Below are 13652 nucleotides of genomic sequence, written 5' to 3'. Positions count from 1 at the left end.
CTACTTTACTACCTTGCGGAAAAGAGAGAAAATCTAAATTTGCCTCAGTTTCTTGAGGCACTCTGATAAGGCCTTGTTCCAGGAGGAAGAGCAGCTTTGCTTTCCAGCTTCCTCAAGGTTTCCATCTTCCAAGTGCGGTATTGTTGCATTCTCGGGGACATCCAACCACAAGAACTGAAAGTGTCATGATCCAGGCCCTAGGCCTCAAGAGCAGAGAAAATGGATATCTGTGATGGACATATGGCACCCACAGTAACAGGCCTTAAAACCACTTATCCCTAGGTTTCTTGGCCTTCTCCATAATCTTTTTTTTTTTTTGGCTAGAACAGAGAAAACAGTAGTAGAAAATGGAGAAATTATTTACCTGATAATTTTGTTTTCCTTAGTGTAGACAGATGGACTCAGGACCAGTGGGTTTATGCTTCCCTCCCAGCAGATGGAGACGGAGCAAGCTGATGTCACAGTATATACAGTCCTGCAGTGACCCCAGCCTGCCAGTATCCTCTTAAAAAAGCAACTGTGAACAGACTAGCAAAAAACTTGATTAAAAACATGATTTAAAACAGGCACATAACTGTACTCAACCAACAAGAAACACTGAACTTACGTAAGATTCTAGGTACCCCAAGCTAGGGACTGGATGAACATTTACCAGTAATCCCTTGGGATCCGTATCCCCACAGCAGGACTATAGACATATTCATGCGGCAGCCGAGGGCGGGAATCTGAGTCCATCTGTCTACACTAAGGAAAACAAAATTATCAGGTAAGTAATTTCTCTACTTCCTAGCATGTAGACAGATGGACTCAGGCTGATTGGGATGAACCAAAGCTACTCCTGAACAGAGTGGGAGGCTGCCTGTAGTCCAGTCAACACTGCACATGCAAAGGCTGTGTCCTCCTGGGCTTAGACATCCAGATGAGAAAACCTGGAAAAAGCATGAAAGGAGACCACATTACAGCTCGGCAGATATAGACAGGAGACAACAATCTAACCTCCGCCCATGACACTGCCTGAGCCTTAGTGGAAAAAGCCCAAACCTGCATAGGAAATGGCTTTCCAGTATCTACATATGCAGCTGTAACTACCTCCTAAATCCAGCTAGCTACATTAGCTTGAGAATCCGGAGCGCCCTGTGTACTCCCGCCATGGTGAACAAACAAGCCATGGTGAACAAACAAACAGACGATCCATCTTTCGAAAAGGTTCATCAACCTCCAGATACCGCACGATAAGTCTCTTGACATCCAAGGAGCGCCAAAGGCGATACTCCTCCACATCCCTGACCTTATCCAGGGATGGTAAGGAAATATGGACTGATTCAAATGAAAGTCTGAGACTACCTTGGGCAAGAAGGATGGAACAGTATACAGCTGTAAAACCCCTGAATACACCCGAAGGAATGGCTCTCGATAAGACAAGGCCTGCAGCTCAGAAATTTGTCACAACACTCCACTCCTCACACCAGGAGTGGAGTGTCGTGCCAGCAAAGAGGGCTTCCGCTCCACGTCCTTCTCTGCAGCGGCCATCACATCGGGAGCAGGAACTGGAGTTGTGCCGAAGAACTCCTCGATCCTCTGTTGAATCGGGCCAGGTAAGGGAGAGCTAGAAACATTCTCCCTGAGTATAGCCTTAAGCTTAGTATGAGGCATTTTCTCTTAAGAGGAAAATCAAAAGTTTAAAGAAACGCCACCAAGGAGAACTTCTTAGCATGCTTCTCAATTAGCAGCCAACTTGCCCCTTTTATTTATTTATTTTTAATATATGCGCTCAACTAGATGCCCAAAAATTATGCGTCCAAGACTTATGCGCACACACCTAAGCGCTCACCCAGGCGACCAAAATGAGAGCGCACAAAAAACTCATGTGCACAGTGCCACTTGAGCACCGATGGAAGCATGCAGCCATTAGGCAGCGCTTAATGTGGGCGCTCAAAATTCAAGGCTCTACCTTGCACCAAAAAACTGGGCGCACAACTGACACACAGTGAAACGCATACACCAGACTGACAAGCCAGTAGAGGGCAGCCTCTGAAAGCTTGTCAGTTGCGGCCTACCACACTGCACGCAGCAAAAAGCCTCAGAGCAGGGTCTAGCCTACAGACGTTGCTCAACCCGCCAGGTTGCCCACATCCCTCGACCTCCCATGGAGTGGGATGAATCTCGAAACAGTGGGCGGAGCTCAGAGACCAGGTGAGAGAAGGAAACCCTGTACAGTAAGAACTCCCACTAAGTCTTTGTATATATCTCGGCTTCCTGCACCCGCTACCTTTCAGCCACTCAAGCAGCTAAGTCCACGCCGGAAAAACCAGCTACCGGACCAAGGCACACCTCTGAGGGACCATGGAAATCATCTCAGGAATTCTCAACTGGAGGAGGGACCTTTAGGTATCATTGCAGGAGAGCGGGACTTTCTTTTCTTTAATATAGTTTCCAAAAATCTCCTTCCAAAAAACTCAAAGCAATCCCCATAGGGAGATGCACATCCACCAGCTGCTGGAGACAGAGAATACTGGCAGGCTGGGGTCACTGCAGGACTATAAATACTGTGATGACAGCTTGGCTTGCTCCGACTCCTAGCAGGGGAGCATAAACCCACTGGCCCTGAGTCCATCTGTCTACATGCTAGGAAAAACAAGCTATAATGCAAAACTTGATGCAGTAAACAGGCCAAAGACTAGAACAAAAGGAAAAAAATAAATTTAGGAACATGTCCATGCAGTAGCTTGGACAACTAAAGACTGAGGGTGGGCAAGAGGCAGCATGCACTCCGGGAACTCCTACTCATACTCAGTAAGAATTTTATTGAACACTGAGAGATGATTCCATGTTGGCACTGGTAGATGCTGTCATCCACGTTGTTATGTTTGATTTATGCCATTAAGAACTGCTATGCCACATTTCTAGTATTGTTTTGATTTCTTGTTGGTTTTTTAGTCTTATGGTTACCAACAAATATTTACTAAGATGGCAAGCTTTGCCCTAAGAGTTAGTCATAAGCAGAATTCTGCAATTATATCTTCCAGCAAACCTCATATCACGTTAGACACCAGTTTTATACAGACATTGGGGGAAAATCACTAAAAACTCAAAAATAAAACAAAATAAGCTTGCCAGAGAGGTAAAAACTAATAATAAAAAAAACTTTTTCAAGTACATTTGAAGCAAAAAGCCTATGAAGGAGTCAGTTGGGCGACAGAGGAGCAAACGTGGTGCTCAGGGAGGACAAGGAAATAGCAGAAAAAATGAATGAATTATTTGCCTCGGTCTTTACACCAGAAACATTCTTTGATAGTGGTGATTCTGAAAAACTAAAAACAAATCTCTGTGATAATGGAGGATGTAATAGATCAAATTGACGAAAAGTAATAAATCACTAGGAATGGATGGCATCCACCAGAATTCTAAAAGAACTCAAACATGAAATTGAAAACCTGTTACTTGTAATTTGTAATCCATCATTCAAAACGTCTACAATACCTGAAGACCAGAATAGAACACTGATTTTTAAAAAGGGCTCCAGAGGTGATCCAGGAAACTATAGACCAGTAAGCCAGTCATTGGAGCTGAGCAAAATGTTAGAAGCCATTCTTAAAAACAAAATCACTGGCCATATACAGTAGATAGACATGGCTTAATGGGGAAAGCCGCGCGCATGTTATAAAATCCAGGGTCGGTGCTAGCAAGGGGGTGCACAATAGTGCAACTTGCGCGTGCCGAGCCGCGCAGCCTGCCTCTGTTCCCTCCGCACCTTCCCCTCCCTAACCCGCCCCCCAGCCCTACCTAGAACCCCCCCCTTGGCGTAACTTACGCGCGCCAGCCAACAGCCGGCCCACAATCCCGCCCCATAGTGTATTTGGATTTTCAGAAGACATTTGATAAAGTTCTGGATGAAACTCCTCAGAAAATTAAAAAGTCTTGGGATAAGGAGGTAGTGTCTTATTGTGGAGTGGTAACTGGTTAAGATAGGAAACAAAGAGTAAAACTAAAATGGTCAGTTTTCTAAATGGAGAAAGGTCATTAGTGGAGTATCACACAGATCAGTACTGAGACCTGGACTGTTTAACATATTCAGAAATGATCTGAAAAATGGAAAGACAAATGAAGTGATAAAATTTGCACATAAAAAAATATTAAAAGATGTCAGAACAGCAGCAGATTGCAAGGAACTGCATAAGGACCTTGAAAGACCTGGACATTGGACAAATGAACGGCAGATGAAATTTTATATTGAAAAGTACAAAGTAATGCACCTAGGAAAAAATAATTTCAACTCCAGCACTGTGTACCTGTATTCTTTATTGGGAGTCACCACACAAGAAAAAGGACGTTGGAGTGCTTGTGGTCAGTACATTGAAATCCTCAGTTCAGTATACAGCAATGGTTAAAAAAAGCAAAATGATCCAAATAGGAATAAAGAATAAAATTGAAAATATATTTCCTCTGTACTGATCCATGGTGCAACTACACCTTGAGTAATATGCGCAGTTCTGGTCACCCCAGCTCAAAATAAAGACCTAGCGGAACAAGAAAAAAATGCAGAGGACAATCCCTTAATGAGATAATACATAGATGTTAGGGCTCTTCAACTTGGAGAAGAGATAGCTGAGAAAGGGCATAATAGAAGTTTATAAAATCATTAGTGGGATGGAATAGGTAAATAAAGGGCCGTTATTTACATTTTCTCCCCACCTGTACTTGCAATATCTTTGTAACTATTTAGATACTTCCATAATTCTTCCCTACCTCAACTATATTATATTAACACTGTACCCATGTATCTAGCCTCCCCACTCGACCACTTTAATACCGTATACTATACCCCCGTTTAACTCCCTGTTTAAGCACCTTAATAATACCTGACCCATGTATATCAACAATTCTGTACCCATGCATATATTCTCCACACCTTTTTTCACTAATACTGTTCAAATTATACCCCCCTCCCATTCAATGTACTTTTGCTGTTTAGTTCGATGTAAACCAATATGATGTTTCAACGAATACTAGTCTAGAAAAATGTTTAAATAAATAAATACTAAAACAAGGGGACACACTATGAAATTAACAACTAACGGATTTAAAACAAATTAAGCTGTTCTGTTTTCACAGTTTATTTTATATGTTTTCCTTATTGCACTGGCTCCCTGTGTCCTTTTGTATTGCTTCGCTTAGTTTTTCTGCAGGGCATATAACCTTTGCTCTAAAAGGTCATTAGAGCAGCTATTTGATTGAATTGAGCTTCCTGATTAGACATTACCTATTTTGCATTTCCTTACAGCATTTCTCCTTTCTCAATTGGTCCCTTTGACCCAAGGCATGCTGGAACAGTTTTGTTCTTTTGGAAGGATTTTTTTTTTCCAAGTTTTGAAAAAGGCTCTCAGCTAAACTCCCAGCATCTGCTGATCCTCTATCACAATTCTCTTTGGAAAAGCATTGCTCCTTACCAATTACAATTACATACAGAGAAACTTATTACAACTGACACAATTCCTGGGAACCAGTGCAGTTTATTCTTGACTCTATTTCTTTGCAGTGAACTTTATGTTATTCATTGTTCTAATAAATTATTTGAGAAGTTAAAAACTAAAGGCCAAATTTTCAAAGGCTTACGCTCGTAAAAACCAGGGCCTTGCACGCATAGCCGCTGTTCTGGGGACGCACGTGCTGGCGGTTGGCCGGGGCACAGAGATTACTGCTTCTCCATTACTGCTTCTCCAGAGGAGAAGCAGTAATTTGCATTATCACATTATAAAATTGGCAGGTCCATGTCCGTATGCTGGGAACCGTGCATACGTGGACAGCCATGCTCTTCTTTTAAAATCGACCCCTCAGTTTATCTGGTTATCTAAAGTTGGATCAAAGGTTAACTGGTTGCCTAGCAACACAAGGAAGAACACCTAGAACTAAAGGAATCTACTTTCTAGGACACACATATGCATAACATCCTTGGTCCAAACATATATTTGGTTCTGAAAAAATAAAATAGCCCTGTCAGGAGGAAATAAGTGCTCTGACATGTCAAGTTTGGTGTGGATAAGACACACTCAGCAATCTCATAAGCCGCCTTTTTGTGAGAAAAGTAGGCAAGGCTATTATTAGGGGAGATACTGGAGGAAGGGGGTGGGAAATAAGGGGACTACTCCAGCAATGTACTTTGGAGGATCCCATGCTACTGATGCAACCCTGCTCCTGAAATCTCTTCCTGTACATGAGTACTTGGCAGGTCAGGAGTTGCAGCAGTGGCAATACTTAAAAGAGGAACCCTTATCCCTCTTTTTTAAATTTTGGGCAGATTTACCTTGCTTCCTACACTACCCACAGAGAATGGAATAGTCACCTAGTGATTAAAGCAGAACCAGGGAAGCTAAGTTCAAATCCCGCTGGCACTTCTTGTGACCTTGGGCAAATTACTTCAGGTCTGGATTATAAACTACCTGGAGACAGAGAAATAGCTATAATAACTGAATGTAATGTGCCTTTAACTACTAATGAAAATATGCAAGATAAGTATATATAAAAAATAGGCTAACAAAAATTCCATTTCTCCAAATGAGGGCAGTGCTCTCACAAATCTGAAGACCAAAATAGTAGACTTCCTTTTTTTTTTTTTTTTTTTTTTTTTAAATTGGGAGAACATTTGGTAATCTATTTTTCATTATTAAAGGTTCTTGAAATAAATAAATAAAATATAACCCTCTAAACTAAAGCAGATTAAGCCATCTAATAAATAATAGCAATAAAGGCTAAAAAGCCCACCGTCTAACTTCTAATGCATCAGAAGCTGCAATTATGTTAATTAATAATAAAAGTCAGAGGGAGAGAAATACTCCAATTTTTTATGAGTTTCACTGATTGCCTATTAAACATCCTATTTTAAATTTTAGTAAGGGCTTTTAAAATTCAGAATATGCCAAGTCCAATATATTTGCAACAGCATATTACCAAATATGTTTCAACTAGATCTCTCCACTCTGCTGAGCAAGCACATCTTTCTCTTTTCTCAATATCTGCATTTTGTTCAGCCAGATTACACGCGCTAGCATTACCCCTTATTCAGTAAGGGGCCGAAAATGCGCATCCAACCCCCCGAACCTAATAGCGTCCGCAACATGCAAATGCATGTTGATGGCCCTATTAGGTATTCCCGCGTGATTCAGAAAACAAAATGTGCACATTTTGCTTTCAGAAATTAGCGCCTACCCAAAAGGTAGGCGCTAATTTCGTCGGGCACCGGGAAAGTGCACAGAAAAGCAGTAAAAACTGTTTTTCTGTGCACCCTCCGACTTAATATCATGGCGATATTAAGTCGGAGGTTCCGAAAGTTTCCAAAAGTAAAAAAAAAAAAAGTTTGAAGTCGGCCCGCGGCTGTCGGGTCGAAAACCGGACGCTCAATTTTGCCGGCGTCCGGTTTCCAAGCCCGTGGCTGTCAGCGGGCTCGAGAACAGACGCCGGCAAAATTGAGCGTCGGCTATCAAACCCGCTGACAGCTGCCGCTCCAGTCCAAAAGGAGACGCTAGGGACGCGCTAGTGTCCCTAGCGCCTCCTTTTACCACCGGGCCTAATTTGAATAGTGAATCGCGCGCACAGGAGAGCGGGCGTTTGCCCGCTCTCCCGTGGACTTTACTGTATCGGCCCGATAGTAAGTGACAGTCAAAGACCCAAGTGCTCTATCCAGTCATCAGCAAGTTGCTTAGGGTAGTAATTGCCACTTCATGCAGGTTACCCTCCCTGCCTTCTGTTAAGTGTAGTAACTTTCACTCCATACAGAAATGTTATACCGAAAGTTAACCCAGGTTACCCCATTTCTTCATATCCATCCTTTAGCCACTAGGGATCCTCTATGTTTATCCCACACCCTTTTGAATTGTTACCATTCTAGTCTTCAATACTTCTTTTGGGAGGGCAATCCATGCATCCATTACCCTTTCCATGAAGAAATATTTCCTGATGTTGTTCCTGAGTCTATCCCCCTTGGAGTTTCATATCATGAAGCTTAGCTCTACAACTTCCTTTCCATCTGAAAAGGTTTGATTCTTGGGCATCAGTTATAACTTTCAGGCATTTAATAGTTTGTATCATATCTCCTGCCTCTTCTGTCTCTAGTTTCAGCTCATAAATCTGTATATGTATGGCTTCCACACTGTGGAACTCCTTGCAGCTGGGCATAAGAATAGAAAATAATCTTTCCACATTCAGATGCATGCTCAAAACACAACTTTATGATTTCGCTTTTAACTAAAAATAAAAAATAAAAATTCCACAAAACACAAGTTAAGACAATGTCATTTTAAGATGTTTATTATTGTTTTATATTGTTTATTGATTTTGATTGCTAGTATTTAATATTTATATTTTGTCTGTATGGGTGTTTAATGATGTTTAAGTTTATCTTCTGCTCCGAACACTGTATTTTGTATATAGCAGTGGGCGGTGAACAAAAGAAGCCAGGGTTCAAATTCCACTGTTGCTCCTTGTGATCTTGGGCAAGTCACTTTACCCTCCATTACCTCAGGTACGAACTTAGGGGCCGATGCAAAAGAGTTGCGCTGAAAGTGGGTGTTGTGTGTTCAGTGCCCGCTTTCATAACGCTCCCCCAGGCACCTCTCCTGGGGGTGCGATGCAATATTTAAATTAGGGCTCATGCTGTCGAGGAGGCGCTAGAGGCGACTGCACGTCCCTAGCGCCTCCTTGACAGCGCGAGCCAGAGAGAGGTCCGCTGTCCGCCTGTTAAGAAAACGGACGCTGAATTTATCAGCGTTCCATTTTCCTAACCAGTGCACATGCAGAGGTTAGGAAAATGGACGCTGATAAATTCAGCGTCCATTCTCCGAACCTGACTACGGGCACCAGAAGGAGTGTATAAATCAATATTAAAGTGTCGGGCACTTAATATTAATTTATTCACTCCTTCACTTATTGCCCATTGGTCCTTTCACTGACATGTGACAATAAAGGGACCAATCGACAATAAGTGAAGGAGTGAATAAATTAATATTAAGTGCCCGACACTTTAATATTGATTTATACACTCCTTCTGGTGCCCGTAGTCAGGTTCGGAGAATGGACGCTGAATTTATCAGCGTCCATTTTCCTAACTCCTGCTAGCATTTTTTTAAACTTTTTTTTTTTTAAAGCGTTGTTCCTCCTACTTAATATCCCAACAATATTAAGTAGGAGGCAGTACAGAAAAGCAGTTTTTTCTCCTCCTTTTCTGTACTAATTTTAGAAGCGCTCAGCAATTAACGCCTGCTCCGCACATGTTTTTTTTTTTTGCACAGGGAGTGAATAGCTAATAGTCTCATGAGTGCTATTAGTTTCACTCCGCGTTGGATGTGCGTTGTAGAGGCGCTAATCCCCTTTTTGCATAAGGGGATTAGATAGCGCCTATACAATCCGCGTCCAATTATGAGTTATACAGTGCGCTGGGCTAGGCGCAGTGTATTGCATCGGCCCCTAAGAGTGTAAACCCTCTGGGGATAGGGAAATACTTACAGTATCTGAATGTAATCCAATTTAAAGGTGCCTGAAAAGCGAAATATAAAGCAAATAAATAAAATACATTGAATAAAATAGAAAATTTATAAATAAAAGATCACAGGATATTTTGATGAAAAAACTAAGCAGTCACCTCCAACATACCAATAACAAACAAATGCAGTGCATACAAAAATTAAATATTACAAACATTTTTAGGAACTTGCTATCAGAACTATAATGTAGTAGAACAGAATAATCCACTGCCTCCTGCCCACAATGAGCTTCAGATAGGATCAGACAGTAGCACTCTATTTCAAATCATCTACTAGTTCTATTTTTACTGTATACATTTTTCAAAGTCAATAGTATAAAATTACTTATCTTTGTCTGAAGGAATCACTTCAAACAATAGTGTTCCCGCTTCTATGTGCCCAACACAGCTAGCGTTCCAGCAGAATCCTCTGCCTTCCTCAGAAGTGTGTTTTAGAGTATTATTATGTCAAGAGTGAGATGGTTATTTGACCTCTGAGAAAGGCAGAGGATTCTGCCAAAATACTGGTCATCTTGAGCATGTAGGAACGAGAGCACTATTTGAAGTGAATCCATCAGATGAAGATTAAGTGTAGCAGGTTCTCAGTTTGTGCACAAAAACATCAACCAATGATGCTAAGGCTTTCCAAGATTCAAGTCCAGTGGGGGGGAAAGAAATCTTTCTGGGCCCCTGGCGCAGTCACTACCCTTTCAATCTGATGGCTTACACTCCAGCTGGATGATTCCCACCACATGCAAGTGTGTCCAATATAGGAGCAAGGAAGCAAAAATTATCAGAATGGGTAAAAAGAAATCCATTCACAAGGGCACTGAAATTTTTTATTTTTTTTTTAAGTTTTTTTTATATACCAACATTCAAGACGATAGTCCCATCATGCTGGTTCACAAGAAACAGGGGTGCAATTAAAATAAACTTTACAATTTGAACAATAGTGCAGAAAAGCAGTTACATGTAACAGGGAATCAATAACTTGGAGTAAGAAGGAAAATGAAGATCAGATAATTATATATATATATAATAACATTATAAGGGGTGGCTATTAATGCTATTACTAGCGAAGTATGTTGATTGAAGGGAGTTAAGTAATGTTGGAGTTAGGAAAGGCCTGCGTGAACAGCCACGTCTTGAGTCTTTTCTTGAATGTTGAGATGCTGGGTTCCATTCTAAGATCCGGGGGAATGGAGTTCCATAAAGTTGGACCAGCTGTGGAGAAGGCCCGATCTCTAAGCGTGATGTGTCTGGTAGTTTTGGCTGGAGGTACTTGAAGTGATCCTTTGTAAGCATCTCTTGTCGGTCTTGTTGAGTAGTGTAATCGGAGGGGGATATGGAGATCGATTGGGGCTAATTGATGGATGTTTTTGAAAATGGTGAGAATGGCCTTGTAGATTATTCTGAAGTGGATAGGCAGCCAGTGGAGGCCCATCAGGATAGGTGTTATGTGTTCTCTTCTCCTGGTGTTAGTGAGTATGCGGGCGGAGGCATTTTGGACCATTTGCAATGGTTTGGTGTGTGATGAAGGGAGACCAAGCATGATGGTGTTACAATAGTCCAGCTTTGCGAAAATGATTGATTGTAGAATTGTTCTAAAGTCATGAGTGTGGAAGAGAGGTCGTATTCTTTTCAGCACTTGGAGCTTATAAAAGCAGTCTCTGGTGGTTTTGTTGATGTTCGCTTTCAGGTTTAGGTGATTGTCAATTAGAACTCCTAGGTCTAGTGTTTGGTAAGGTTGGATGAGTGTGTGTGAGGGAGCTGTTTTCTGGTGTGATGATTAGAAGTTACGTTTTTGATGAATTTAGTATCAGGTTGAGACTTGTGAGAAGCTGTTTGATATTTTGGAGGCAGGTTTCCCAGTGAGACAGTGTTTTGCGAGTGACTCCTTGATGGGGATCAGGACCTGAATATCGTCGGCGTAGAGGAAGTGTTTGAGATTGAGGTTAGTGAGGAGTTCACATAAGGGTAACAGATAAATGTTAAACAAGGTAGGAGACAGGGATGAGCCCTGAGGGACTCCTACTGACGCGGGGTGAAGAGAGGATTCTTTATTATGAATCTTAACCTTATATCCTCTGTTGCTGAGGAAGGTTCTAAACCAAGATAGGGCAGTGCCAGAGATACCTATGGCTGTTAGTTGGTTGATGAGAAGAGAGTGATTGAGGTGAAAAAATAACCAAACAAGAGTCCTTGATGATGTTCAAATTAAATTGTTTACTTTAAGTTAAACAGAAGTATCCAGGCCAAAATCATGAAAATCAAGGAGCATCAAAAATATGAGAATAATGAAAACAATGGTTTCTTTTTCCATTCTAGATCTTCTCACCAGTCTTCTTTCTCTTGCACCACCATTCAAATAAAAAATATCTTCCCCAGTGAGGATAGGATAACTGGAGTGTAGCTCCAGCATATGCTGGTCAAGATGGGAAAATATCCCCAGATCCAAAACTATTAAAATAAATATAAAAATTCAAAAATCTCTTAAACTGTAATTCAAAACTTCAGATCTCTTGATGTCTCTAGTACAAAAGTCCAACAACTTCTTCTCACCCTTGCTTCTTCTTGTGCTCAGGCAAAAAGATCTTCCTGAATTCAGTCCTTCAGGATCCAAGGGGGATGCCCTTCCATCCAGGCTGAACTAGCCTATATCCAATAATCTCATCTCTGCTTCCAAAAATCCAAAAGCCCCAACCTAACATCCAGTGATGAGGAAAAAAGTATCCTGCAGCTAAACTCTTCATCCAATCTCAATTGCTCGAGACCCAGGGATGATCTCTAGCTTCTTCAGTTCTCTAACCCTCTAAAAACTAAGCATGTTCATGGGGATATTTATATCCTACACAAGGCTCCCCCCAAAATGAGGGGTTATGGGAAAGGGAGAAATTCTGAATATCAAAAAATCCTTCCCACTTCCCATTGCTGGAAAACATACATGGGAGCAGGACTGGCAAAGCCCCATCACATAAGTAATTTTTACTATTGACTTTGAACTGGTAGATGATTTTAAATAAAGTGCTACTATCCGATACTGTCTGAAGCCCATTGTGGGATTATTCTGTTCTAGTACATTATATAGGTCCTAAAAATTGTTATAATATTAAATTTATGTATGCACCTCAATTGTTTGTCATTAGTAAATAAAAGCATATCTATGGCATAAGTGCAGAAGATGTTGATTGATAAAGTGCTGTTTAAGAGCTTGTCTTGGTGTAGAAGTAGGACAATATTTGGCAATGGTCTAATTTATTCTCCAGTACACTATGCCCTTGCAAAGAATCAGCGTCTGCAAAATAAACATTGGGACAGCAATACTATGCATGCTTTTTACCTATTCAGAGTCAGTTACAAGCGACTAACTGCGAGAAAACTTGGATAAACCTAACAAAATCGTTATTAGCCATTCAACATATTATTTAACTTATATCAAATCAAGTATAATCCCACACAATATAATCTGGGGTTACTTTTTTTTTCCCTTGACTTACATTGGAGATCAGCTCTGACATGATACCCGTTTTAAGGTAGCCTGGATGTTGATGCAAACGCAGCCCTGGCAACCCGGCTTTCTTTGTTTCGGAAGAGGTAGGGAAGGGCTCCAGGTGTTTACAGGGTCAGGGGAACTGGATCCGAGAGTGAATGCTGGGCAGCGCTGCAAACCTGAAAGTGGACGAGAAAGCGGCCCGAACAGCAGCCGACAACAGTAATTATAGGCGAAGGAAACTCGTCTAACACTCCCGCCGGAAAGAAGCCCTAAAGGCGCCAGCGAGGGAAACAAACAACATCTCCTCCTCCTCCTCCTCCTCCTCCTCCTCCTGCTGCTGCCGCCGCCGCCGCCGCCTACGTCCGCTAGCGCTGGGGTATGTGCCGCTTTGAAAAGGACCGTTGCAACCTTTAAAATGGCCCGGCAAGAAACAAGGTGGGGGGGACGGGCGAGCAGAAAAAGAATGCGCACTGCTAGCGCGAGGGAGGGAAAAGACATTTTTCAAAAAAAAAAAAAAAAAAATTGGAGGTTGAAGAAATCGGTCAGAGGGAACCTCCAGCAGAAAGAGAGGCTACCTACAGAATGGGGCAAAATAAAAGACAGATGTAAGTGAAAGGGTAAAGCTGCTCTATATGACATGCTTAGAGC

At 41.7% G+C, this 13652-nt stretch overlaps 1 protein-coding gene across 4 annotated transcripts in view; it reads right to left on the bottom strand.

Annotated features, from left to right (window-relative positions):
* CCDC112 (coiled-coil domain containing 112) overlaps positions 1 to 13350 on the bottom strand; it is a 79537-nt gene extending 66187 nt beyond the window's left edge. For 3 of the 4 annotated variants that reach the window (XM_029571367.1, XM_029571356.1, XM_029571348.1), the window contains exons 1-2: positions 13009 to 13350; positions 9496 to 9526 (exon numbers count right to left, since the gene is read on the bottom strand). Coding sequence is in view for 1 of the 4 variants with exons in the window: in XM_029571340.1 (XP_029427200.1) it covers positions 13009 to 13029 (21 nt within the window). In the remaining 3 variants the exon portion in view is untranslated. The remainder of the gene's footprint in view (positions 1 to 9495; positions 9527 to 13008) is intronic. The other variant, XM_029571340.1, reaches the window with a different exon arrangement.
* Between the last annotated feature and the right edge of the window lie 302 nt (positions 13351 to 13652).

The sequence above is a fragment of the Rhinatrema bivittatum genome, chromosome 1, assembly GCF_901001135.1.
Source record: "Rhinatrema bivittatum chromosome 1, aRhiBiv1.1, whole genome shotgun sequence".
Taxonomy (NCBI): Eukaryota; Metazoa; Chordata; class Amphibia; order Gymnophiona; family Rhinatrematidae; genus Rhinatrema; species Rhinatrema bivittatum.
Note: the sequence above shows the minus strand (reverse complement) of the source record. Positions and strands in the feature narration are given on the sequence as shown.